Source organism: Notechis scutatus, chromosome 1, assembly GCF_049901735.1.
Source record: "Notechis scutatus isolate UNSWTSFEM ecotype Mainland chromosome 1, rNotScu1.2, whole genome shotgun sequence".
In the NCBI taxonomy this organism is placed as follows: Eukaryota; Metazoa; Chordata; class Lepidosauria; order Squamata; family Elapidae; genus Notechis; species Notechis scutatus.
Window position 1 is genome coordinate 240,242,834 of NC_142009.1, and position 27,874 is coordinate 240,270,707.

Consider the following 27,874-nt stretch of genomic DNA (forward strand, 5'->3'; position numbering starts at 1 on the left):
AGGCCAGAAATATGATTTTATTCAGCAGCAGCTGCATGAGAAACAAATATATTCTTTATGGAACAAGAGAAACAGATCCACTTCACATAGCAGCAGCAATAGCAGCAATAATATTGGCACCTGTTCTTTCAAGCTGTATGGTGAACACATACAAAAGTACCATGTAATGTTCCCAACCATGACAACAAAGGAAGCATCTCTTCATTGTCCTTTTGAGTCTCCCTCTCAACAGGAAAAAAATCAACCAGTGACTTTCCTCACCAGGAAGAATGTTAACTACTTTTGCCATCTCTTCAGGACATTTCAAAGCATCCTTGTTCCACATAGCTTCATAGAATATAGGGACCATATTCAGACATATTCGTTTTCAGATTTGTGGATTGCATCAGCTATCAACAGCAGCAGCTATTGCAATTGTTAGCTTAGGGTTTTGTGAATTATCCAAGAAATCTGGATTGAATAAGTTGGGGGGGACTAGAATAGGTAGCAAGACTTTTGTCACATTCATGTAGCTATCTATTATCATAAGCAAAAAAAAAAAAAACATTCTGAGATTTTGTGAAATCCTAGCATGCATTCAACCAATATGGTGCTGTAAATGCCATAGAGTGTTTATGAGACCTGATCTATCTTGCAAGTACCACAATACACCCAAGTCCATTGCAGTTAATGAGGGTTTCAACTGACCTGAATAGTTAGCCACTGAGAATTTCTTTAAGCTAAGTGTATAGTAAGTGCAGTATTCACAATCAAGTTATAGTTTCAATAAAGTGTGGTCAAGTTTTTGAATTGTTCAGATTCTTTTTGTTATGTTGTTGTTCAGGTGAAGGGCACAAGGAGCAAGGGAAAGAAGCAGAAATGTCTTTAAATTAGTCTAGGCATTGTGGCCCTGATGTCGACAATCTAAGAATTAAATAGAACAGGGAAAGTACAGACTGAATATGTTGGTCATCACACCACTGTGGTGCTCTTTGGTTCTTTTCTCACTTTAGGTAGGCCTGCTGAGGTCAGAACCAGAAGCCATTTGGGACTTTTTAAACCATTCAAGCAGTCAACTTCTGGTTTTTAGACTGAAGTGTCTAATGCAAGCCATATTCACACACATACACACACACACACACAATGACAAAACGTGCAACGTGACATCTCAATCCATAGCCCTGATGCAAGTACATAAGTCAAAGACCTTGTGCCAAGATATCATGCCACACATTTCATCACTTATCTTCACCCTCAGAGGAGGAAAAGAAATCAAAAGAGCAAGATCAGCACTTTTAATATGGAGAATTATCATCCATTAGCTATTTCCTGCTATTCATTCTACCCAACACAGCACTCTAGGTTTGTGGACAGACGGTTGCTGCCAAGGGTCTAAGAGTTCAGAAGACTTCATTCTCAATTCTGTGGATTCTTCTGCCTTTAGCAGAAATCACTTATTTCATATAGGCTTCCCAGGGGGGGCTCCTTCTTACTGTAAGTGGCACTAATAGGAACAGACTTGAACCTGGACCTGATTCTAATCCATGCTCCCTATTTGCCAAGTAGTACCAACCTGGTAACACAGTATGATGGGCTACAGACTTAAAAGTGCTGCTGTGACATGGTAGCATTAGCCGCATTGCAGATGTGATTCTGAACTGGGTCAGCTCGGTTTGTTGATAGGTGTTGGACCTCATTTTGATTTGAGAAGCCGGTGCTTCTCTTTATCGCATGCTTGGCAAGAGATTCCGCTGAGTTTCACAGGGCCACGAAACAAGCCTACTGACAACTGTAGCCAATGTGCATTAGTCAAAACTTTGCTAATCCTGGAAGAATTTTTCCCAGATGGAAAGATTAGAGATGATGAGAAAGATGTTCCAGTCAGATGAGAAAAGTTTATTGGGCTTTGTTCTGAGTCATCCCTTGGAATTCTTCAGAGCTCCTGTTACCAGTACAATCTTAGTGTGGGGCAGCCCCCCTGAGGCTTGTACCTGTCTGAAACCGTTTATGCAAAAGGGCTGAGAGAATTCTGGTCATAACAGAGAATTACTAATGGAATGTTTGGTCTTTCTGGGAAAAACAAAGTCATAGAAGATGTTGCAAAATTAAAAAGGGGGAGAACATGAAGAATATAATAAACTAGTAAATTGTCCAAGTTTTTTAATGGAAGCCTTCCTCAGAGATGCAAAAATTAAAACTTCTCTGTCTTGTTTGATTTGGATGTTTTGTTCTTCTCATTTCCAAGGGGGCAGAATTGAGCAGAAATGAGTTTCAGAAAGTGGAGTGAACCTGGTAGTGTAAGAAACTATTTGGTCTCTTCTGTGCTTATCTCTCATATTTTAAATAATTTTAAAAATATAATTTGGAGGAACAATTAATGTTTTGGGAATGCATTGCTTTTCTTTTTCTTTAAAGAGGAATTTATAGTGTGCTGTGCAATTATTTTTTATAGCATCTGTCCAATCCAGATCCCTAGCTATTAATAAATTTAAAAAATACCCAAGGGATTCAGGATTAAGCTCCTAAACTTCATTTACTTTACTTTCTTCAACCAAGCTTGTCACTAAAATGCCTGCATACCACGGCATATGGGGCACAATTCACACCATAGGTACTATTATGGCAAGAGACAGTAACACAAAACCCTAAAAGAAATCGTAGTGATGTTGTTGGCCCAAACAGTGCAGTGAATTAGTAGCCATGGCAGAAAACCAAGTTTGCAGGTACAGAAAAAGACATTGGCTTGGAGGGGGAAAAAAGGCTTGTCCAAATCTTGTGTTAGCTGATAATATTGAGCGCATCAATTAATGAGTGGAGCTCATCGCGCACATTTGTCAGGGAGTGGCAGATCTTCTGTGGGTGGTCCAAAAGCTCAATACTGTAGGTGTAAGGATCATATTTCACAGAAAAAGGTCGCTTGATATGTGCGGCGTAGACCCTGAAAAGAATAGGACAGACATCAAAGGTGGTAATGTAGGTGGGCTACTGAAAATGTTAAGAGATAAAGAAGCACATTGTGTATAAATCAGCTTTCCTAGCCTGGACCTCGGAGAACAACATGGCCATTGATTGTCTAGGACAGAGCTGTAAAACTCCCAGCCAGCGAGCTGGATGCGTCACATGCTGGCCACACCCACGCCCAGTTTAGCGAAGGGGGGGAAGTCCCGATACGTCACGTGACGCCATCGTGATCGAGTTTGACCCTCATGGTCTAGGATTATGGCAGCTCTGTTTGATGTTCTCTGGGATTATGGGAATTAATCTGGGAGCAAAGGATTAATATTGTTATGAATCATTAAATACACATTGTAAGGTTCAACTACATTAAATTTAGTTGAATCTTACATATTTTTAGTCTAAAAATATACAAGTTTATCTAAACTCATCCCTGTCCTTTGCCTAAATATAAATTCATTCTAAGCAAGCTGGTATCTCTGCCATGCTGTATATAAAATAGAAATGCATTTTCCACTTTTTGTTCAATAAATTTCACTAAGATTTTATTTCTTTCTACCTCTTTTAATTACATCACAGGAGTTTTTTTAAAAAACAAAAAATCCATATTGTGCTTAGGTAAATTAAACATGCAACAGGTTCTTTGCTCGCTGAAGGACAGCCAATTTCATAAATGATATATTGGCAATGCATTTCAGTGGAGCCAAAAGCTACAATTGAAAATAGCTGGCTACTTTGTGACCAAGGATGGAAGCCACTGAACTGATGAAGGATATGAAACAAATTGTAATAGCAAAAAGGCTGCAAACTAGAGGCTCAGCAGATAGAGAGTTTTATGTCACAACACAAGGTAAAAATTAAGTCACCAGACTGAACTGGAAAATTTATCTGCTCAATTGCACACATACATATAGTTAGAATCATTCTTATTGTAAAAAAAAATTATTATTTTTTAGTTGAGATGATATTGTAGGCCACAGGTGTCAAACTCGCGACATCACGTTGCCATCACATGACGTTTCATGGCATTTGAGTTGGGGTGGCATGACCTGCGTGTGACATATCCAACCCACAGGCCACCAGTTTGACACCCCTGTATGTATGCCCTTTTCCCTCTTCATCTGATGAAGCTTCATCTATAACTGTTGGAGATGTAGCCCACATAACCTAGCGTAGTAAGGAATGAATCTCTATAGGACACAGTAATTTCAGATTATTTATGTTATGGCACCATCTAGTGGCTTTGGAAAATAATATTAACTTGTCCCGTTCCCCCCTCCTCCAAAACAGCAGGGCAAATATTAACCTTTTCTCTTGTTTTACTGGGTGACTGCCTTTGATCACTAGTTCGTACTGATATTTAGATTTATTTTGGGATGCTGTGTGCCAATATTCTCTTCAGAATAAATTATGAGAATGGTCTTTGAAAAATCTGGCTCCAGGTAGTGTCCCTTCCCAACTTAAAATTAAAAAAGAAGCTAGAAGAACCATACAACTTTTTATGTGGTAGCATGTGCTATGGTACTACAGCCCGTTGGAGTTCTTTCCTGTACATACAGTATATTTCACTCATGCACACTTCTTATCCTCCTCTTTAATAATATTGGTGGAAATGGAAACATATGGAATATTACTTTCTTCCCTAACGTAAACTTCCTTGAATCTTTAATGAAAACCAATCTGTAACAACAACTTACTGAACAGCAATTTTCACTGAATCTTTTGAGAACAGTGCAGTATTTGGAGAGATGCAATCTTGGTTAATCGAGGGACATGGTGGCTCAGTGCCTAAGACACTGAACTTGTTGATCAGAAAGGTCAGCAGTTCAGCAGTTTGAATCCCTAGCGCCGTGTAACGGAGTGAGTTCCTGTTATTTGTCCCAGATTCTGCCAACCTAGCAGTTCGAAAGCATGTAAAAACGCAAGTAGAAAAATAGGGACCACTTTGGTGGGAAGGTAACAACATTCCGTGCTCCTTCAGCATTTAGTCATGCCAGCTACATGACCATAGAGATGTCTTCAGACAGCGCTGGCTCTTTGGCTTTGTAACGGGGATGAGCACCGCCCCGTAGAGATGGAAACGACTAGCACGTATGTGCGAAGGGAACCTTTACCTTTACTAATCTTGGTTAATGGAGGTATCAGAATGGGGCTTGGAGAAAAAAAGCAGTTGCTAACTAGATCAGTGGTCCACAACCATTCTAGCTTGTGAGTGGCAGACGCACACCTGTGTGCACAGCTCCATTTGTGGGAGCTTTATGCGGTAATGCCCTTTACTCGTGGGAATGGAGGGTGCTTGCACTTGTGCGTGAAGTTCCACTCATGCGAGCGGCAGGCCCTTGTGCTTAAGCAGGGGCACCGCGCACCCATGGGCATGAAGCTGCGCTCACACAAGCAGAGGGCATAAGCACACAAAGCTCCATTCGTGCGAATGGAGCTTCACACACGTATGCTTGCCCACCACTTGCATGAGTGAAGCTTCGCACATACACGCATGCCCTTCTCTTCTGTGGCCCAGTTTTGAACAGGCCATGGCCCAGTAATGAGTCATGGCCCGGGGGTTGGGGATCCCTGAACTAGATGACAACCAAGGATTTGCTGTAATCCAGTGGTCATTCCCATTATTCCATATAATTCTATTATAATGTAACCAGCAATCATTCCTGATGAAATGTGATACCCATGTTGCAAAATTTGAATATGTGGAACAGAAGTCTCCAAACTTGGCAACTTTAAGACTTGTGGACTTCAACTCCCAGAATTCTTCAGCCAGTATACCTGGCTGGAGCCAGTATACCTGGCTGGAGAATTCTGGGAATTGAAGTCCACGAGTCTTAAAGTTGCCAAGTATACCTGGCTGGAGAATTCTGGGAATTGAAGTCCACAAGTCTTAAAGTTGCCAAGTTTGGGGATCCTCTGATCTAGAAGATCATATTGTTATAGTGGTTTATAATACAGTTACCTGATTTTCATAATTTCTTAAGTATCTATTTCACTATCAACTCTCATCAGATGTCTCTAAGTGGACCCAGGAGTTATTCTGGAAAGAGCATTTCCCTTTGGAAGCAATCAGTTACAGTCTTATGCACACATATCTGTAAGTGCTACTGAATGGAATAGTCAAAAGGCACAAACAGGGAAAAAAATTAAAAAAACCTTCGCAAAAAAAAAAAAAAAAAAAAAAAAAAAAAAAAAAAAAAAAAAAAAAAAAAAAAAAAAAAAAAAAAAAAAAAAAAAAAAAAGAAAAAAAAAAAAAAAAAAAAAAAAAACAAAAACCCCCCCCCCCCCCCCCGCGGAAACCATGTAATGTATTATAAAAAATATTTTTTAACTTTTGTATATATTTTAATGTTTTAATATTCTCATTCAATTATGTTTGCTATCCTTATTATCCTGTTGAAGAAAAATAAGCAATACTAAAAATAAATTCACAAAGAAAAAATCAAGAAACCAGTTGTAAATGCACATACATATACAACCAGAATAAATTTAATTTATTCCACATTTACCAATGCTGTAATTTAGATTTCATTTAAAAAGCAAAAAAAGGCAAAAAAAATATTTTTTTAATTTTTGTTTGGAGGAAAACCTTTCTTCTGATGATTTGGTTAAGAAAGAAACCATTCATAATCTGCAGCAATCGAAACTCTATATTGCTGTAACTGCTAGACATATAGATCCCCATTCTCCAATAATACAACCAGTTATGATTCTTACCTGAGTTTAGCTTTGGCATCATTAAAACTCTCTGATACAAAATAAACAGGCTGATAAGTCTGATCTTGATAGGGTTGCATGGCTGTCATGTCAGGGTCAAAGTCCCTTAGTTCCGGTTCATCAGACAAAGAGTGCTAAATGAAGGAAAGGAGGGAGAAGAAAGCAGGAGAACCCCATAAGTCAACTACTGCAGCAATCGACCAAATAGGATCAACCAAGCTCAGAAGCAGCTGCTGCACTCTTCAGTTTACCACATTGGGGGGTTTCAAAAAATTTTACTATCAGTTCTGTGGGTGTGGCTTGGTGGGCGTGGCAGGGGAAGCATAAACGTGAAATCTCCAGTCAGAAGTGGTGTTTGCCAGTTCTCCAAACTCCTCAAAATTTCCGCTACCGGTTCTCCAGAACTGGTCGGAACCTGCTGAATACCACCTCTAGTTTACCAGTAGCTGGATGGAGGTAGATGGGGGCAGCACTTACTATGAGCTCTCCATAGGAAGAGAGGAGGCCAGCTCCATAGGCTTTAATGATTCCGTTTTGCTTGCAGAGCCCAAATTCCACTGTGAACCAATAAAGCTGCAGAGAAAAGTGAGATGGGGAAAAAAAAGCAGCAATGGTTAGCTTTTTCTTTTCCATATTAAAGAGATAAATTTGGGTTTTTTATTGCATCTGTTCCTTTTTTGCATTGCATTTGAGAAGACAATTAGAAGATCTTCTGAGGAAAAAATGCATTATTATTTTTTTGGTTCTTATAAATCAGTGTTTGTTTTCTCTTTGTTGTGTTTATGCTGGAGTGTCTACTAATAATATTATTTCTTGGTGCCTGTTACTCCTTATATTGAAAACCTATATCTGATTATTCTATCCCAGTTTGGGCCCGGCCAGCTACATTGGCTACAATTCCTAGAAATTCTGATTAGCCTAGCCAAAATTGGCATTTCGTATCAACATTTACAATCAAAATATATATGCAGAGCAGAATTTCACAGAAGCAATTACAGCTCTATCTGTATATCCTAGAATTAAGGACTTACTGTTGAAAGTTTTTCGATCTCCTCATCAGTTGCACCCAAAGATGCAAGACCAATGTCCTAGGAGCAAAAGGAAAACCATCATGTAATTATTATGTGTTTTTCCCCATGACCATTATATGTTTTGTGGGCACAGCTCGATTTTTATGACTCACACAATAGGATTCGGTAGATTGGGTCAAAATTCAAAATATTATGACTTTCCAACTTCATCCCCTCCAAAAATTAGCGGAAGTTCCATAATTCATAGCCAGATTGGTAAATGCTTCTAATTATAAAGTGGCAATCTTCCTGGCTAGGATATTATGATCCTGGCTACAACCTGATGAGTTTTTATTTCAACCATATTTGTAAAAGCCCATTATCTATTGATTTTAATAGATAATGGTAATATAATCAATATCAATTATATCAATTGATATAATATTGATATTATTATGGGAAGTCCATAAATCGATGTATACTGAATGCAGATAGAATTGCATTGTTTATGGCCTGTTTGCAATCGTGAAATTATTTTTATAATTACTTCAAGATATTCTATTGCATATTTATTTACTTATTTATATTTCATATTTCTAGGCCACCCACCTCCCTCAAGGAGAGACTCCAGTATACACCAAACTGTATTTATTTTTTTACAATTCTTGTAATTGTTATCTCTATTTTGACATTTAATAATCTCTTTGGAGTACTACGATTCTGTTTGGGGTACTCTGATACATACATATGGCTTTAATCCTTTTTAAAAAACCAATTGGAGCCCACCCATTGATAGGGACACTTTGCAGAAGATCCAAGAGGTTCATTTTAATTGCTAAACAAGAACAAATGGGGAGAGATGATAAGAAATGAGATTGTGATTAAACACGAAGGGGAAGGACATCCTAGTTAAGATATCTAGGCAACATTTGAACGGTTGGGCCACAATTCTGCTTTTTGAGTTTCCAGAAATTCTATGAGTCCATTAGGTGCTATAGTGACATTACCTACAATAATAGTGACTATTAACATTCTTAGGGAGGGAGGCAGGGAGGAATTTAGTAGAAATGGAAATAGAAACTACACCCATCTCCACTTTCAGCCAGGGGTGGGATTTGGTGGTTCACCAAACCAGCCATAACATTAGCTATGAGTCCACCCGAATCCGGGCAAACCCATAACAGCCCATCCTTAGACTGAATGGATAACGTCATCATGTTCCTTATGTATTTTGGCAATTTTATAAAATGTCATTTTATAAAAGAGTGCTTCTTTGATCTGGGAGCACCTTCTTGTTGGGTTATTTTTCAAGTGCCACCATCCCAGTCAGCATGGCCAATGATTGCTCCAGTGGCAAAATAGAGATTGTACCTTCATCACAAGGTGGCTCACCTGAGAGAACTGTGCAAATGTCTTATCAGCCAACATTGGTACGTGTCCCAGAAGTTCATGACAGCAGTCCCTTTGGAAAGAAAAACAGCTACTGTTTTTCAGTCTTCTCTGATTCTGAAACAGCAAGCCAAACACTAAAGAAGCCAATTCTATGAGGTGGTACTCACGGCTCTGGAGAGTGCATGGGAGAAGAAGCATGGCGGATGTACTGTGTACACTGAAACACTCTGAAGGCTAAACTGGCTAAGAAATCCCGAGCTGAGAGAAGGCCAGCTACTGGTCGGAGTTGGAACCCAGTTCTCTCTGAAACAATCCAAACCATCTCTTATGTTTCCTTGTATCATTTAAGAAAAGATGAACTTTAAGAGCTTACCTGGGTCTTTTCAAAGTAAGGTTGTATTTGCTTCAAACATGATTTGGGAGAAGTGCTCTGGATCTTGCACAAAAGGAAATTGTAGCTGTTTTAAAGGTCCCATTAACTTTAATGATTTGATTCTTTAAAGCAGCCACAACTTTTTTCGGGAGGAGGGACATGCAGGCTTTCCAGGAAGCCTGAAAATAATCAGGCCAATGGTAATGGAAACATTTTTTTTCCTTAATCATTTTCAAAGCATGAACACCTTACTGTTTAGAACTGAAGTTTGTGTTATACTGTAGCTGTTCAGGTACAGCTGAATTTTATGGAGGGATACAACTGGTCTCTTTCTAGCATTTTTTTCAATTTTGTACATATTCTTTTGGAAGTCTATTCATTCCAGATCTACATTATTATTGGAAAATATATTTATATTGATGGAATCCCATAATGTCTGTTTGAAAACCAATTGCATTGACAAATGTGATTTGGGTTATTGCAAATATATTAAAGATATAGTCTTAATGTTTATCTTTTTAAAAAAATCTTAATGTTTATCTTTTAAATAAAAGATTTCTATATTTCCTCCTAAAGTGCAGTTTTATTACATATTTTGGTAGGATTTCTTGAGAAAAAAACTTCAAAAATCTTCACAAATGCAATATCCCAATGGATAATTATTTGGATCTACACATTAGTCCAGAAAAGGCAGAGCAGATTTGTTCTTCTCAAAATGAGAATAGATTCCTGAAGCATCCTTTTGTTTTTTTGAAGAACAATAGCCTTATGGGTGTTCCCTTCTACTGAGCATCTTTACAGAGCATTTTGGAGATTTCTTCTTGAACTCCCTCTTGCAGAAACCATAATTATCTTTTGATGTTTTATGAACAGTGACTTTTTTGCCTTACTTTGGCAGATTATTTTCTTTACCTGGCCAAGGAGATGTGACCTAAATATTATAGAGCATTTTCTTCTGAGAGCAAAACTGAATTGAATTGAATTTCATAATAAATGAATATACAGAATTGGAGATTGGAGAACAATGTTTTATATTGTTTCATAGATTTTGTCCTGGATAAAGAGTAGTATTTTATATGCATATATATATAAACACACACACACACATATGTGTGTGTGGTCAGCAATTTGGCAGTTCAAATCCCTAGCACCGCATAACAGAGTGAGCTCCTGTTACTTGTCCCAGCTTCTGCCAACTTAGCAGTTCAAAAGCATGTAAAAATGCAAGTAGAAAAATAGGGACCACCTTTGGTGGGAAGGTAATAGCGTTCCATGCGCCTTCGGTGTTTAGTCATGCTGGCCACATGACCACAGAGACATCTTCAGACAGCACTGGCTCTTTGGCTTTGTAATAGAGATGACCACCACCCCCTAGTCAGAAACAACTAGCACATATGTGCGAATGGAACCTTTACCTATATATATACTTTATATAGGTATTTTTATTTGCTATTTATTATCTAGATCAGGGCTGGTCACTCTGTTTTGTTGCCCACAAGGTCTCTTCAGTTAGGTCCCATCTAGAGGTCCCAGAAGTATTGCTGAAATTGGGCAGCAAATCTATTAAACCACAGAGGTGAAAAGCTTCAAGCAGGGTTAACACCATAAAAATGTACAGTTCTCTAAACATGGCCACATACTTACCTTTCAGGAAACAAGAGACATCCTCCAGCTGAGGAATGTTGTTTTCACTATAGCCACTGTACCTTTCCAGTAAATGAAAGGCATCCAGGTGCTCTTTGCAGGCATGAGTGGGATAAAGACTCTTCAAAGTACTGTAGACTTCCCTCCTTTAAAAAAAAAAAAAAAGGTAACATTTATATCTTTCCAGAGTATTTGCATAGAAAAGATAATTACCTTAGAATTCTGGCAATCTGTTTAGGATTGTTGATTGAAACATTATTTTATTTTATAGTTTTATTTTATTTTATTATTTTAAGAACCACGGTGGCACAGTGGTTAGAATGCAGTACTGCAGGCTACTTCTGCTGATCATTGACTGCCAGCAGTTTGAAAGTTTGACTCTCACCAGGCTCAAGATTGACTCAGCCTTCCATCCTTCTGAGGTTGGTAAAATGAGGACCCAGATTGTTGGGGGCAAAAGGCTGACTCTGTAAACCACTTATAGAGGGCTGTAAAGCATTGTGAAGTGGTATATAAGTCTAAGTGCTATTGCTATCATTTTGTCTTTGATTCCATCTCGGCACTTAGAGACTGCCTGGAAATGACCCTGTGGTTTTCAGAAGTGGTTTGCTATTGCCTCCTTCCTAGGGCCTATGACAATTCACCATGGCCAACTTGCCATGGCCAATTCACTGCAGGACAACTCGCCACTGCCATCTCTTCACAGGACAACTCACTGTGGGATAAGAATTACACTAATATCAAAGAAATGGTGCAATAGAATCATTAAGGAAAGGGTGCAAAAGAAGGACAGAATGAAATGTAAACGGGAAAAAATGAAATAATTTTTATTTATTTATAAAAAATTAAATAGAATTGTTAAATCGTCCCACAATGAGTTGTCTTGTGGTGAGTTGGCCATGGTGAGTTCTCCTGCACCAAGTTTCCATGGTGAGTTGGCTGTAATGAATTGGCCATGGCAAGTGGGCCACCGCAAGTTGGCTGCAGTGAGTTGGCTGTGGCAAGTTGTCCCATTTCCCCTTCCTAGGGCTCTGAGAGAGTGACTGGCCCAAGGTCACTCATCTGACTTTGTACCTAAGTTGGAACTAGAATTCACAGGCATCTTGTTTCTAGTTTGGTACCTTAACCACTATATCAGAGTGGAAGACCATGAGATGTTTATAATATATAAAAACGTGAAAAAATATAGTACAAATGTCTGGGTAAAAATATTTTTCTGACCTAGAATTATTGTGAGTCAAATGATACCTTAAGAATTCAGATGAAAATGGTGGTACAGCTATTGTACTAGAAAACGCAATTTGACTATTCTGAAAGGATCTAAGAAAAGATCTAGAAAAGGTTCCTTCACACTTACCAAGTGTTAATCTCCTCTTCTGTGTAGTCAACTCGAGGAATTGGGTCTCCACTATTAGAAGAATACAAGGAGCAGGTACTTAAAAATAATAGTGTAGCAAATAATATAGACAAGCCCTGCAATATTTAACTAAGTCATACCCAGTCATGCCTGAAATCTGTCACAGAGTACCATATGCTAGATTATAGAATACCATAAACTAAATAACATCAATTGATTGAAACAAAAGAGAGATATGATAGTTAGAACCACTAAATTAACCAATCAATAAAAACACTTAATTCTTATATGGGTACTATGAGCATATGTATTTTATTCTAAAGGATGGCCCTTTATTTCAGAAAACTATCTTTTAGATTTATTTATGTATTTATTTTCATGGTTTTGTCATTGAATTTTCCATTGTAAAGCAAAATTATAAACATTTTTTTATCCCTATGAACCTTTCAGATATGCCCTTTTTCAGGTTTATCCTTTACTTTTTCTAAGAAAATATGGTCACTGTAAGTAAGAGCACTCATTTATAGGGTAGATCAAGTGTGATCAGTTAGATCCTCAGTGTTTTGAGCCAAAGGGACCACTTGGAAGTTTGAGATCATGGCACCCAAGTCACTTAATACCAGAAGGAAAAGAAAACACTGAGATGCAGTAAAGATTATTATAATTTTTTCTAAAAATGGCCCCGAGTGAAGGTGTTCAATATTTAGATCCAAATGAAAAAGCTACATCAGAGCCAACATGGGTGTGCTTGCTTTATCTGTCAACAGTTCATTAAAGAAGCTGCACCTTTTTTGGGGGGGAGGGCTTTCTTGGTAAAAGTATTATCTCAAAAAAAATAATACACATTTTAATTAAAGGTGTCCCCAAATCTGAATATCTTTCAGCTCTAAGAAGAGAGTAACCAACACTCTAATTTAGAATTAGGTTGCAGTAATTTGATTCAAGTTTGAATGTGTGAATTGATTGAAGGCAATAGTGTCACACAACACAACTGGCAAACATGGGACACTGGAAGCAAGATGGAAGAGTGTGAAAGAGAAGAATGATGAAGCAGGGAAGGGAGAAAAATAAAACATGTTTAGAGGAATCCATAGATAACAGTGGGCAAGGTGGCAAGTCTTACTGCTTATAGTGAAAAGCAATTTCTGCAATCATTTTTCTTCGCTCACGATATACTTGGTCAGAGAATCCCTTGGAGAGAAAAAAAAGACCATCTCAGATTTGAACTCAACAGTATTATTTAAGAAGATACCAAATTCTTATTAAAGGTTCAAGAAGAAGCAAGAGCTGATACGAAGGAGTCACTTGTCTAAAGACATTCCAACACTGGCAGTTTTATTTTAAATCTCTTTGCTAGTGTTCCCTAGCACTAAAATTTGCCTTTTTACATTTGTCATAAGCATGTTATGACCTCAGGGCAAACAGTTCAGATTTCATCAGTACATATGTGAAATTGGGATTTTTCTCAATTTAAATCACTTCACACGTGAACTGCGCAGATCAATAAGAATGACAATTTCTTATCTCATAAAATGAAACGTTAGGTTATCCTCCTGAAGAAATAATGAAAAAATGTTTACTTACTGGGTGATCCAGATCCAAATCAGGGTCAAATTTGGTAACTAAATGGTGGCATAGATCTAACTCCGAAATTTTCCTTGGAAACCAATGAACTGAAATCCAAAATAAGAAAGAGGAAGTTAGGTGAAAGCCCACAAAGTGATATGATGGAGTTGGTGATGGTGGGAATGTTGAGTTTTATGTAAGAAGATCAGAAGCAGAAACATAAAATAGTTGCTCCTATTAATATCAGTAATCCATGAACTGTATTTATCTGCCAATACCTGGCAGCATCTCCTTTAGCATAACATAATAACCATGTAATTCTTTTTTTTTTTTTTTTGGCCACCATTCTTTTACTTGAATATAAATAAGAGACAAATCCCTAGGAAAAAGGTGAAATAATCCATATCACTGAATAATATGGAGAAATTGCAACAAAATGAATCTAAGATTCTCATAGGCATTCTTAGACATAGTAGCACTGGGAAAACTGATCAAACAGAAACTCTGATTTAGGTCTTTGTTATCGCCCCACCAAAAGCAAACTGGGGATCGGTGGGCTTTGACCATTCCAATTCATCAGCATTGGTCACTACTGGATGATCTAAAATAGCCTTTCTCAACTTAGTCTTATCCATATTCATTTGACTTCAAATCTCATCATCGCAGCCAGCATAGCTGTGACCATGCAGTTTTTGAGGTTAGCTATTTATCAGATTTATATGGCTACTCATTTCACAGAAAGTGACTCTAGGTGGTGTACAACAATGCAGTAAAAACAGTAAATAAATCACTCACTAAAACCTTTCTATAATGATTATTAAAATGAATTAAAAATTAGAAAAACAAGCTAAATTTGGGAAAGAAAATAAGAAAAGGAGTGACATTAATAGTAAGTAGCTATCGCACAGGTTCATCTGTCCCTTGCTGGCATAACAAGTCTTGAGGGAACTTCAGGAGCTCAAGAGTGATGAGGCCAACCTTGTACCTGGGAAGGGGGGAGTTAATGAACTTGCCTTCAGTCAGGAAGTTCTTTGAGATCAGAGATGTAGTCCTCTGAATCTCAGTGAAAGTAACAAGACTTACTAATTAGATCCACAGATCTAGAAACATATGTGGAAAGTTAGTCCTTTGAAGAAAATAGATGTATATATTTCTTAATGTTTTGCTGAATAATCAGTAGATTGCAATGCAAGGCACTGAAAAGTGATTTATGAAATTGTCAGGCATAAGCAAACCAGAACCACTTCATGAATAGACCCTAGTAAAAGCTTTATTGCTGATCACCTATATTACAGGAATCTTGTCAGACAATCTGCTTTCCCTTGGGAAATGGCAAATATAGGCCTAGAAGTTTGAAACAACTCTGAAACAATTCTAACCTGGAATGTCTTTTTACACACACACCCAAGGCCCCCCTCTTCTTTATCAGTGATTCCATTTCATCAATATCTCCTGCTCCTCATATATTATATAAGCCACAAAGTCCTTCTTACACTTGTCTTCTTTTGTGCTCCTTACATCTTCTGACACCCTTTTAAGGGAACTGATGAATGTGTTCAGCGCAGAGCAATGGAGTTCACATCGCACAAAGTATTCCAGGTCAGGAGAACCTTCTCGTACTTTCTTACAGGGCCTTGTTTCCAAATGATGAATTTTGGCTTCAAAAGTCTTTAGAGACAGAGAGAAGGGAAACAGTAACTGAGAAAAAATACGGAGGTTCCATCCAGATAAGACAAGGAATAAACATTACATTAAAAACAAAACAAAAACTTTAAGTAAACTGCTATTTATTTTTTAAAACTAAAACTATTTTTATTAGAATTTTTCAAGGCAATAAAAGAAAAATGAAACAAAAAAGGAATATTAAGAAAGGAAAGACATAGGGGGAAATGGTAATAGAATTTTGATTTCATTTTTTATTATTTATCTTATTTCAGGTCTTCCCAATTTTTGCTTGCAGGCAAGTGGTATTTCTTGCAGATATATCAATGCACCATTGTTTGTCATGCTGTTTTTGTGCCAATCCGTGTGATCTTGCAGTAGCTAACTATGTGGTTCATTGTTTCTTCAGTCTATATTATTATTAAATTTGTCCCATTTAGGACAAATAAGGAAGATATACTTCTTAATCTATAAAACAGGGCTATAGCCAATGGGTAGGAATATCACAAAAGTGTACTTTGACTAAATATTTAGAGAAATTTCAAAATGATAAAGCTCCTGTACAGTGGAATAGACAATTGTAGGAAAGTGTTCCTTCATTACAGGTAGTCCTTGCTTACCAACCAATGATTAAGTGACCATTCAAAATTACAACAGCATTGAAAAAAGAGATTTACAATTGATCCTCAAAGTTGCCACTGCAACTTCCCTGCAGTCACATGATCACAATTTGGGCTCTTGGCAGCCGGCACACATTTACAACAATTGCAGCATTGCAGATCATATGGTTACCATTTGCAAGCTTCACAGCTGACTTCCAACAAACAAAGTCAATGGAGAAGCCAGCAGGAAGTTGCAAGTTGAGGTCAGGTATCATTGCACTGAATGACCACATGGATTCACTAACAACCATAGCTGGAACTAATGACATATGTTAAGCACAGTCACATATTTAACTTTACAACTATATCACTTGGCAATGGAATTGTCAGTCATAGTTGGTAAGCAAGGATTACCTATACCCACATATAAATAAATACTGGCCAGTCAACTGTCTGAAATATTGTACTTACACTCAGTCAGATCACTCCTGAAGAATGTTCCAAGTCAACAGATATATCATTTGTGGAAGCTATTATTTCGTAAGAACTAGAAGCTATAGGCTAGAAAGGTCCAGTTCAAAGTGCACCATTATGAACACAATACTTTTAGCCCACCATTATCCTACTTGCACTATAAGAATAAAGATCTGCTAGAGAAAGGATTCTTGTAACACTGGTGACACAGCTTAATACCTAAAGCTATTGTAGGATGATGAATGATACTGTACTTAGTGTTGCATCATATAGTGTAATGACACTATTTTTATTAATACACTATTAATTCAATTATATCACATCATTACAAGTATGTCAAGATAAATGGAAGCTTGGGAATTTTTAAGAAAACTGAATGTCTTATTTTACTTATAGTTTTTGAATAGCCCCAGCACTATGCTCTGGCCAAGGTGCTGAATGTAAAATATTAAGTGAAGTGCTTTGACTTCTAAGACAAATTCCTTCTCGAAATTTTGGGCTGAACCCCTTGATTGGCACAATTCTCGTGTAAGTGTCATATCCCAGGAGAAGCACATTGGAAGGAGGGGGAAGGCTTAAACAGGCCCACATCCAGTTCTAGAATCTTCTCATTTAAAAACAAACCTTCATTAAGACTAAATCTCTGGGTGAAATGGATAAGGAAACAGGCAAGCTTTCTCCTTTCCAAATTTTCACTCCTGAAACACCTACAGACAGAGTGTGATGCATTGGTAGATCTGGTATAGAATGACAAGGATTTCTAACATCCTTTGACCTAATCTCCACAACCCCCAAATAACCACCAGGTTGTTGAAAACAGATACTCAGGATGAAGTCTAAATGTGAAAAGATTTATGAACTTGCTTCTGTTCATTGATTGCAAATTCCTGGATTGAGTATGTCTCACAACATTCCTTAATTTTTAGAATATGTCTTCCTGCATGAGCCTCCACCATGAATTCAGCTCTAACTGGTGTATCAAAATCTGAGATCCACATGCTTCTGACATAGATATTACATTTCATTGATGCCAAATGTTCTCATCCATGCAAAATTCCTGCTCATACTTCCATATCTAATGCTAATAGCAAGGCTTTTGTTTCTACTTCTTCAAGAGTTAAATTATCTCTTTCTCAGAGATACAATAGTGGAAAGGCTGCCATTTTTACTTAATCAGAGATAGACCAAGGGAAGAGAAAGCAATGTCACGAATAAATTCAATTTAGCTCCATGTTTTGTAGATACATTGTTTGAATGTGGGATGTAGAACAATCAATACCTCAGCATTAATTTGACAGATCTGATTGCATTACACTTGCTTTAGTTGTATATAATGTAAAACAGCAGAGGGAAACAAGGCTGCCCACTGCCTTTTTCATCAACAGGCAAATGTCATTACATCCATCTGTTTTCATATCTTCTACCTGCAGTGCCGGAGGGATCGGAATAATGAATCTTTCACTGTGGAAGCCTGGTGTGCATTGGTGTTTACTTTCCTTACACTTCATGATTGCCCAAAAGAGCTTTGCAGTCCTGAAAATCTCTCTTGAAGGTCTCAGTGCTCTTCAGATAAATGTCCTTTAGTCTTACAAATCTGTACACTCTTTTGGAGTGTTATTATTAATCTTATTCAACTGACTGTAAAATACTTTTCATGCACATTTGTGTATACATATACACACACAAATAGTTAATTTATAAAAATAATGGATACTAAGAGACATAACAAATTACCTTTGGGCCTTATCATATATACTTTCTGCAACATTTCTGAGCTTTCATAGTAATTATGGCAACAATAACTAAATTCTCTCCATCTCTGGTTTAGCTTTGTTTGCCTTAAAGATACTGAGCTCACATTTTAGTACTTCAATTTTCTTTTGAGTTTGTTTCAACATTTTCCCATTTAATCCTGGGTTTTGTAATTATTTTTGCTTTTGGAGTAGCCTGTTAAAAAAAGACAGATGATGGTAATTTCTGGATTCCTGGCATTATTGTTATTTGTTATTATTATGTTGGCTTTTGATCTGACCAATATTAGAAAGAATCTGTTTGCAAACCCAATTCTGGATGAACAGGAAAGCAAGCAAATACTGAAAAATGCATCCAATAAACCCTACTAAGGAATTGATATGCCTGAATGCATCCAGTCAGAATCCAGTCATCTAACCTAAGAAATGTTGAGAAATTCCACCAGAGCTGTGTCTGACTACTTATAATAAGATGTGCAATACATGAATTTTTCTGATTTCAATTCTTATCTTAAAAGTTATTCTAAGAATATTAAACTGGAATAATGTATCCTTTCTTTCTCTTTTCTTTTCCTCTCTTCCCTTTCTCCCCACCCCCCCCCCCCCACACACACACAATAGTTGCTTTATCTGCAACTATTTGGTGAGGGAAATGTCCATTGAGTAATAGCCCTATCCTTGCCAACTTCTGTATCTTCAAAGTGTTTCATATGACCATTGTGCCTCCTGGCTCACCTCAAAGATTTTAAGTGCACGAGATGGGAGTGAAGTCTTCCCTCCTTTAAGCGTGAACAGAAGATGCAACAGGGCTATTCCATCCTTCTCATCAAAGACAATGGTCTCAGTCAGTTCAGCAGCTTCGGATGCAGCAGCTGCAGCAGCTTCTCTCTCCTTTCTGGCATCTTCAATAAGACTCTGACGTCTACCTATGAATTGTGGAGACTGGGAAAAGAACACAAGAAGAGAAAATGCAACACAACCATGGAAAATTATTCTCATCTCTATGCAATGTATGAATAATCAGCCTACTTCTGCTTCAAATGTAACTTTAATTATCCTTCTGGTATCCTCCTGGATAATATGCTAGGTCAGGAATTGGACACTTGTTTCAGCAATTTCATTCTTATAGACATGATGTTTCAATCAGTGATATGGGGGAGAAGAACCCTTCTCAGTCATATTCCCATCCCTATTGTTTGATATCTATATGAGGGAACTAGAGATGACAACATCTGATATCCAAGTATGGGTCATTACCTGAAACTGGGCCAGGGAGGCTGTTGATATCTTGACTCAGGGTCTGGAGACAATAAGGGATTGAGGAGAGGGGAATAAGCTGAACTTAAATTCTGATATTGTTTATCAGGAAGCCATCAGATTCTTGATTGGCTACAGTTATCACTCTAGATGGGATACTATTCCCTCTGAAGGAGCAATTTGATATCTTAGGGGTCACTCACATCTGCTCAAGATGGACAAATGGAAGTCACTATTGGAAAGGTGGTCCAGCTTTGGTTAGTGTGCTAGTTGCCATCCTATCTGGAGAAAGAGGCCCTGACAACAAACATTCAGACTTATCCCAGCCTACTATTTTATGTAGGTTTACTTTTGGTGACTACTAAGAAGCTGCAATTGACTCAGATATCAGCATTCCAACTAACCAACTCCAAATCAATAAACTCCGAGATAGGCATTTTCATTTTATCAGAGTTGCCATATTGACACATTTGGGAAAACTGAATCTGAGAGTTCTGGGTTTTCCCCACCCAAAAGAAATTCAAAGATCCAACCCCTGCACCCACCAGTCCATCACATGACCCAATCAAACATCGTCCCAACTGGAGACATTCCTCCAGACACTCCTCTCCAGGTGCAGGGTAACATGTCCTTGACTTTCAGAGAAAGAATGTTGTTGAGTCTAATCTTCCACCTTTCTATGAAATCCCCCCTCTCAAATTCCCAGGCACTAAATGTGGCAGCCTCGAAGCTTCCATGTAAAATATGGCTTCCAAAGCTGACATCAGACTCTAAAAACCCATGTTCTGACTGAATCATAACATTAATGTTGCAGGTACTATCTCAGTAGCCAATGGGATTCCAGGTATCATTCAAATGCAATATAATCACTTAAGAAATCCAATATATATGTAAATATATAGTGGCTTCCAGAAAGTGATAGGACTTTCTGCCTTGAGTGATGCCAACGCACCTGGTGTGCACCTCCCCATGAAGGATGGGAAGCAGAAAACCAGGTTTTCACTAAATGCTCTATCACTGTAGAAAAGACCACTTTTTATTTGGATGGCATCCTCTATGATGCTTTTTAGGAAGGTAGTAAAGACTCAATTGTTTCAAAGAACATTTAGTTTTTAATATTGCTGAGTTAGGCGCTGGGGAAGAAGGATGGATAATTTTTATCACAGCTTTAATGTATCTGTATCAAACTTTTTAAAATTTTGTTATTATTGTTGTAAATTCATGCGAACTGTTAAAAGCCTATATTGAATTGGCAGAATACAAATGTTATAGCATATGAATAAATAATACACCATGCATTAAAAACATTACTGAAATATACAGAATGCTGAATTATTTCAGGTTGTAAAATCTACAGTGGCAATCCATTTCTTTAGCATGCTGATATTGATGTTGAAAGCAACAAGCTGTTCTTTTCTAAAATGTATTCAATCTTTTTGCTAACTTTTAACAAATTTATGGCAGCAGTTTTAGAATAGTTTGCCTCAAATGGAGAGGAGGGCATCAATCCCCTTCTGACGAAGCAGTTTTTTTCCTAGCCATAATCTCTACATTGCCCTGGTTCAGGGAGGCATAAATAGCAAAAACCTTAATCTTGCATATGATCAGCCACCACTGACATCAAGCAGCTTGCAGAGAAAGAGACGAATGTTAGAAGAAAGGGCAATGCAACTCCAAAGGCTGCCTTTTGAAAGCGGGAACTTTGGATTGTCCATTTAGGGTGGACAATGACCTATAAAACTCCCTTTGGTAAGTTGAGATTTTTTTTTTGTTTATCTCTTTGCTCTGGGGGATATTATGGAAAAAGGGACAGAGTGGGATTTTGAGATAACTCCTGTAAGCATGCTCAGTTGCTTGTTTCCCACCCCCATCTCTCTTTATTTTCAAAACACCAGAAAGAATTTTTGCACATCTGGCAGCAATAATAATAGTGAAAGGAGAACATAAATGCATAAATAGCAGCTTTCTCTGTTCAGAAGCGCATCCAACGCATGCTTGTCCGTTTTCCAGCAAAATATTTTTGCCAAGCTTACCACTAACATGATGTTATTTGCAAACTGGAGGTATTAATTAGAAATCATGCCAACTGAGTAACTGATGTGTTAAAAAAAAAACAGATACAGATAACACTGAGAGCCAGTTTCCAACCTGGTTAGAAACTGGAGAGCTTATGAATTCTGCCTTAGGCAAAGCCAGCTGAGTGACCTTTGGCTGGTTGCTCTCTCTTAGCCTTAGAAAGCAAGTAATGGCAAACCACTTTTGAGTTTGTTAAGAAATCTGCAGGGACATACTGTGTCTGAGAATCAGACACAATTGGAATGGAAGGAGAAAAAAACATCAAAAGGCAGATATAAAGCATTTGAAAGAATTTCCACATGTAATGATAGTATTAAATAGTCATTTAGAGGTTCATTACTCAGTCCCATGCTGATTTGCCTCTTTCTTGTCATGTAATATTTTCTTCCCCGACTTCACACAATATACACTTGATGGATTTTAACCCCTAAAATCCTCAACCTACCTTCGCTATTGGTGGATAAGCAGCCTGGGCTTGATCGTTGATACCTGTGATTGATAACTATAGAACAACTCAATTAAAAAGCATGAAGTTACCAAAGGTCAATGTGACAGAGCCCATAAAATGGGAAGGCTCCTCATTACCCTCACATGAATATCTGAAGCTGACATAGAATGCGTTCAAGGAAACAGGGGAAACCAGATAAGGAAACAATGTGAACATAGTTTTAGAAACCAGTATATACCTATTTACCTAGAATTCATGCTATTTATAGGATTTACTTTTGAATGAACATATATAAGCATATACTCTTAAATGTGGTGGTGGTGTTTAATCTAAATTATATCTATGTAGTAAAAACCACTGTTGATTTTTTTTTGTATAATATCCCAGCTTGTAATGGGATTACCATTCCCCACCGAGTACCCTCCAAATTCCCAGAATCCTATTTGCTCCAAATGATTGGTTATTCTAGGAATTACAATCCTAAATTATCTAGCCAGTTAGTTTGAGAAAAAAATCCTATATGGGACTGTGGGCTTTTGGTTGATTTTATGGTGACACTGCTTCAGTGCTTCAGTTACTTAACTTGATGTGTTATTTAAGTCCTAGCCGTAGGCCAAGTTTCTGTGAAAAACTCGTTTTGTTCATCTTTGAGGAATAAGATACACTCATATCTACCTCCCTTTGGACAGAAACCTGTACAGGTTACTTCATTTATTAATTTTTAATTATTTTTTAAAAATATTTATTAATTATTTATTCATTTGTTTCCACCAGCACTCAATGGACAATGTTTTCTCTATCGAGGAAGATTAGTGATCACTTTTGCTTTTATTTCCAGAAAAAAAGGTGAAGGGAATCACAATTGCCTACTACACTGCCTGTCAGATATTGGTTAATCTTGTTTGAAATGCAACCTGCTACGTTAAATAAGGAAGAGAGGATAATGAAAGCTGAAAACAGCGGGTTTTATTCCTAACAGTACTTTTTTAGTCCATGATTTCAAGCCGGTGTTTCATTATAGGTCATGCAATAGCCATCTGGGGCCAAAAGACCTTTCCACCTTATTGCGTAGCATTACTTCCCTATTTATATTGGGGTTGGAAAGAAATTAAAGATAAATATGATAGCTTTAAGCTTCGCTTTTTTAAAGTATGAGTTCAAGCAATGCCCTTGGATCTGCTCAGTTTTTTTTTTAAAAAAAGACCCTCTGTTCTACAAAGCAGTGAATCTTGATTACTTATATTGAAGAGTTAGTTAGCTAGCTTTACATACAAATAAACCCTGGAATATGCCCTCTCCTAGGAACTTTCAGATGTTTTAGACCACAGTTTCTACAGTTGTCTATGATTGACCCGACTGGCTAACATTCATAGAAGCTGAGATCTAAAACACTCCGACAGTTCCACCTTGCTTACTCCTGCTCTAAACAAAATTGTAAGGACTGCACATTTAGCCAAAACCAAACGCAAAATTAGAATGAGCAAACATTTTGCAGGGCTAGAAAGCCAGTTTGGTGTAGTGGTTAAGCCTCATCAGGCTAGAAACTGGGAGACCATGAGTTCTAGTCCCACTTTAGACACAAGGCCAGTTGGGTGACCTGAGGTTGTTCCCTCTCTCTCAACCCTAGGAAGCAGGCAAGCAGGAAAACTGCAGAGATTTGTTCAGGCAGTCTCCAGCAGGCAAAACTGACTCAAAGACACCCCTGTCTCCCCACCCCAAAAGAGAGACACTTTGAATCTAAGCTGAATGAAACTGGCTAGTGGAATCAATTCAATGGATAAAGATTCCCCTCGCACATACGTGCTAGTCATTTCCAGCTCTAGGGGGCGGTGCTCATCTCCATTACAAAGCCGAAGAGCCAGCGCTGTCTGAAGACGTCTCCGTGGTCATGTGGCCAGCATGACTGTACACCAAAGGCGCATGAACGCAGTTACCTTCCCACCAAAGTGGTCCCTATTTTTCTACTTGCATTTTTACATGCTTTCGAACTGCTAGGTTGGCAGAAGCTGGGACAAGTAATGGGAGCTCACTCCTTTATGTGGCATTAGGGATTCAAACCATCGAACTGCTGACCTTTCTGATCAAGAAGCTCAGTGTCTTACCCACTGAGCCATCGCATCCATCAGTGGATATAGTCTACTACAATTTCAGCTCACAAAGTGGAGAGATTTTAAAAATCAAATTTGCTTGCCTTACTGGCTTCACAAGATTGTTGTGAGGCTTGCATAGGGATAGCCCTTGTTCATCAATTGATTTCTTTGAAGGAATATCTATTGGTTTCTATTTCAGGTTCTCTGTTGGAGGCAGCTAACTGCTTTTCTATTTTTTATGCTTGTGATAATAAATAAAAAGATTTCAAAGATAAGTAGCATTCAACTATAACATAAAAAAGAAATCAGAAGCTGCAAAAATATCAAGAATTTCTGACTTCTGAAACTTGAATAAATTAGATATGTAACTAAATGATTGCAATTATAAAATATGTTCAGATGGCTATTAATTAAATCCATGTTGTGGATTGAGTCAGGGGTGGGATTCAATTTTTTTAACAACCAGTTCTGTGGGTGTGGCTTAGTTGGTGGGTGTGGCTTGGTGGTAATGTGATTGGCTGGGCGTGGCCAACTCAACATCTCTCACACCGAGGCACGCATCTCCTCGCCTGGCCTCTCATGACTGTGGGGATGCTGCAATAGTCGTAAGTGTGAAAAATGGTTATAAGTCACTTTTTTCAGTGCCATTGTAACTTTGAATGGTCACTCCACACAAGCAAGTATTGGGTCCAGTTCAGGGTGCAGAGAAATTTATACCGAGACAAAACAAAACTAGACAAAGTCATTAAAAATGTCAATTAAAAAAAGAAAAGACATATTATTCCCCCGATGGGATTCAAATTTTTTAACAACTGGTTCTGTGGGCATGGCTTAGTTGGTGGGCATGGCTTGGTGGTCATGTTATTGGCTGGGCATGGCCAACTCAATATCACTCACATTGAGGCATGCATCTCCTCGCCTGGCCTCTCATGACTGTGGGGATGTTGCAGAAGTTGTAAGTGTGAAAAATGGTCATAAGTCACTTATTTCAGTGACATTGTAACTTTGAATGGTCACTCCACACGAGCAAAGTACCAGCAAAGGAGGGGGGAAAAACTCCAGAGACGTTCCTGAGACAGGAAGTCTAGTCATGCCAAGAATGTAATAAGGGTTAACAGAGAGGCAGTTTCTGTAAGCAACACCAGAATGTTTCCTTCCTGCCTTCCTTACAGGATTAGGCCTGTAATTTCTTCTAACAACCGGTTCTCCGAACTGCTTAGAATGTTAACAACCGGTTCTGGCGAATAGGTGTGAACCAGTAGAATCCCACCCCTGGATTGAGTCATAAACTAACTGAACGGGCTAGATTCATAAAACGTGTTATGCCACAATAAATATAAACAAGACCTAGGTTAACCTAGGTTCTACAATGCATCTGCTGGAATTTCACACAAACTGTTTAAACTTGTGGTTTAATACAACTAATATTTTATTGCAACTTCCCTGAACACTTTGATATTAATGCCTTCCTCATCCCTAAATATAAAATAATATTTGATTATGATTTTTCTTTATATATTTTTAAAAGTAGCATGAAATCAAAACTGGAATCTGCTTTTTAAGGGAAGTGGCAATAAGTAGAGAAACTATGATATTTTACTTAAATGTAACTAAAATATTATTTATAATTTATTTCCTATCATTCTCTTGTTAAAAAAATCATTTAAAAAGTTATCTAAAGAACTGTTTTAAGATCTAACCTAGTTTTAGATGTTTTGCAGTGTTGGCTCCCTGCCTCTCCTTCGGCTTCCCCAAAATATAGTTGTTGTTATGAAAACTTCTCTTGGATTTAAAAATAAGTTTGTTACAGTAATTCCATTGTTGTTTTTAATGGGGAAAAAATTAAAAACCTCTCCTTCTTAAACATATTACTCTAGTTTCATAGACAAGTTTGATTAAGGTCTTTTACTAATTAATTGCAAAAAATGTACTGTAGGAGAATGTATGATTTCTGCTGAAAGCTGTATAAAACACAATAACTTGTAGAATTTAACACATTGGACTTTTCTTCACTGAAATGACTTTACTACTATAAAACAACAGTGGAGTGCATCTAGAGTAAATATGAAACTGTTAACCCAAAGAGAATAAGAATTATTTCAATAAACAGTTTGTCCTTCAGACAGTAACATTAATTGCCACATTATATTTTGTGGTTATTTTTAAAGAATAACCATGATAAGTACTTTAGTTCAGGACCATGAAGAGTGAAGCCTTAATCATTTCTTCCTACACAAATAATCCTCACAATAAAACTCTTATTTGTTGCACACTGAAAGATTTTGTGGGCAACAACCACAGGTTCCGTCCTGTGGTAAAATGCAGTTTCTTGGAAGATGGGGCAATTTTCATTGGGTCTGCAATATAGGAACAAAGTATATTCTGCTACAGGCTGATGCCCTGTGGAAATGCAACTAAGAAAGCAAGAGAAATGTAATCAATGTTTTATGCTCAAGCTGCTAGGGTGGAGTAGTTTATCTGACATCTTCATAATTATTCCAAGTTAATAAACCAGAACATTCAGAAGGTTGGTTTGCATACATATATGCAGTACTTGATTCTTATGTACTTGATAATAGGCAGTCAAAAATATAAGTAAATTACCTTTAGTGCTAGAAGTGCAACAGTCACACATAACACAAAGTAATAGTTAGCAATATCTATAAAACTTTAATACAGTCTGATATAGTTACATCAAGTGTCAGTGTATATCTTCTGTAATAGTACAGACTTAACTCAGATGCTGCAGCAAGGAAAAATGCAGAGCTGAACTGAGATTCAGTGTTATAAGAATGTATTAGCAATTTGCCATTGGATACAAATCATTATTCTCTTATCAAAAACTAGCAAATAAAGCAAGGCATATAACCACACCAAATTTCTACTAAACTAAAATATTGTAAAAATCCAATGCTAGACAATAATAAGACATGCAAAGCAATTCAAGCATCCCATAATAAAAGAAAGCCTTTTGCCGTTGTTTTAGTTTTAGACTAGCTCTTATATGATTCCACATTTTTCCCATTTTGTTTTATTTTATTTTATTTATTTTGTCACTTTTTCTTCTATAAATGGCATGCTTCTTCTGGGCAACTGAATTATTCTCTGTCTGGTAGTAATAATTAGCGCCAACATCTCTAAGGACTGATCTGCCTAGCTTTGGGATTCTCCCACAGTAGATTGCTGCTCATGATACAAAGTTAGGTTTCTCTTCCTTCCCTACATTTGTCTGTCTCTGCAAATCAACATCTCATCCCATGGATGGCTGAGAGCATCTTTGCTTACCATGATGGCCTCGGCTTGTTTAGAGTCCAGCTCCGATACTGCCCGCCGGAAGCCTTTGGCTGAAGAACTGGAGGTGTTTGGGGTTGGCATCCTTGCTGAAGGACTGGCTTAGCTTCCAGCACTGTTTTCCCTTCTTATTCTGGGTTTTTATAGGGCATGTCTGACGTCAAAGACCCTCTCTGATCCCCCTCTGTCCACCTCCCTCCCTTCAGCCTCAGGGAGAGAAAAGAGGAGGA

General features: G+C 37.7%; 1 protein-coding gene across 1 annotated transcript; it reads right to left on the minus strand.

The window, feature by feature from the left end:
- Positions 1-27,864, minus strand: TH (tyrosine hydroxylase). Its single transcript, XM_026668275.2, has 13 exons — positions 27,639-27,864; positions 19,218-19,424; positions 15,487-15,661; positions 14,012-14,100; positions 13,551-13,618; positions 12,428-12,478; positions 11,071-11,216; positions 9,221-9,356; positions 9,054-9,123; positions 7,683-7,739; positions 7,129-7,224; positions 6,652-6,785; positions 1-2,917 (listed from the first exon to the last, which is right to left on the minus strand). The coding sequence occupies exons 1-13, from the start codon at positions 27,726-27,728 to the stop codon at positions 2,758-2,760; spliced, it is 1,479 nt and encodes a 492-aa protein (XP_026524060.1). The 5' UTR covers positions 27,729-27,864; the 3' UTR covers positions 1-2,757.
- Between the last annotated feature and the right edge of the window lie 10 nt (positions 27,865-27,874).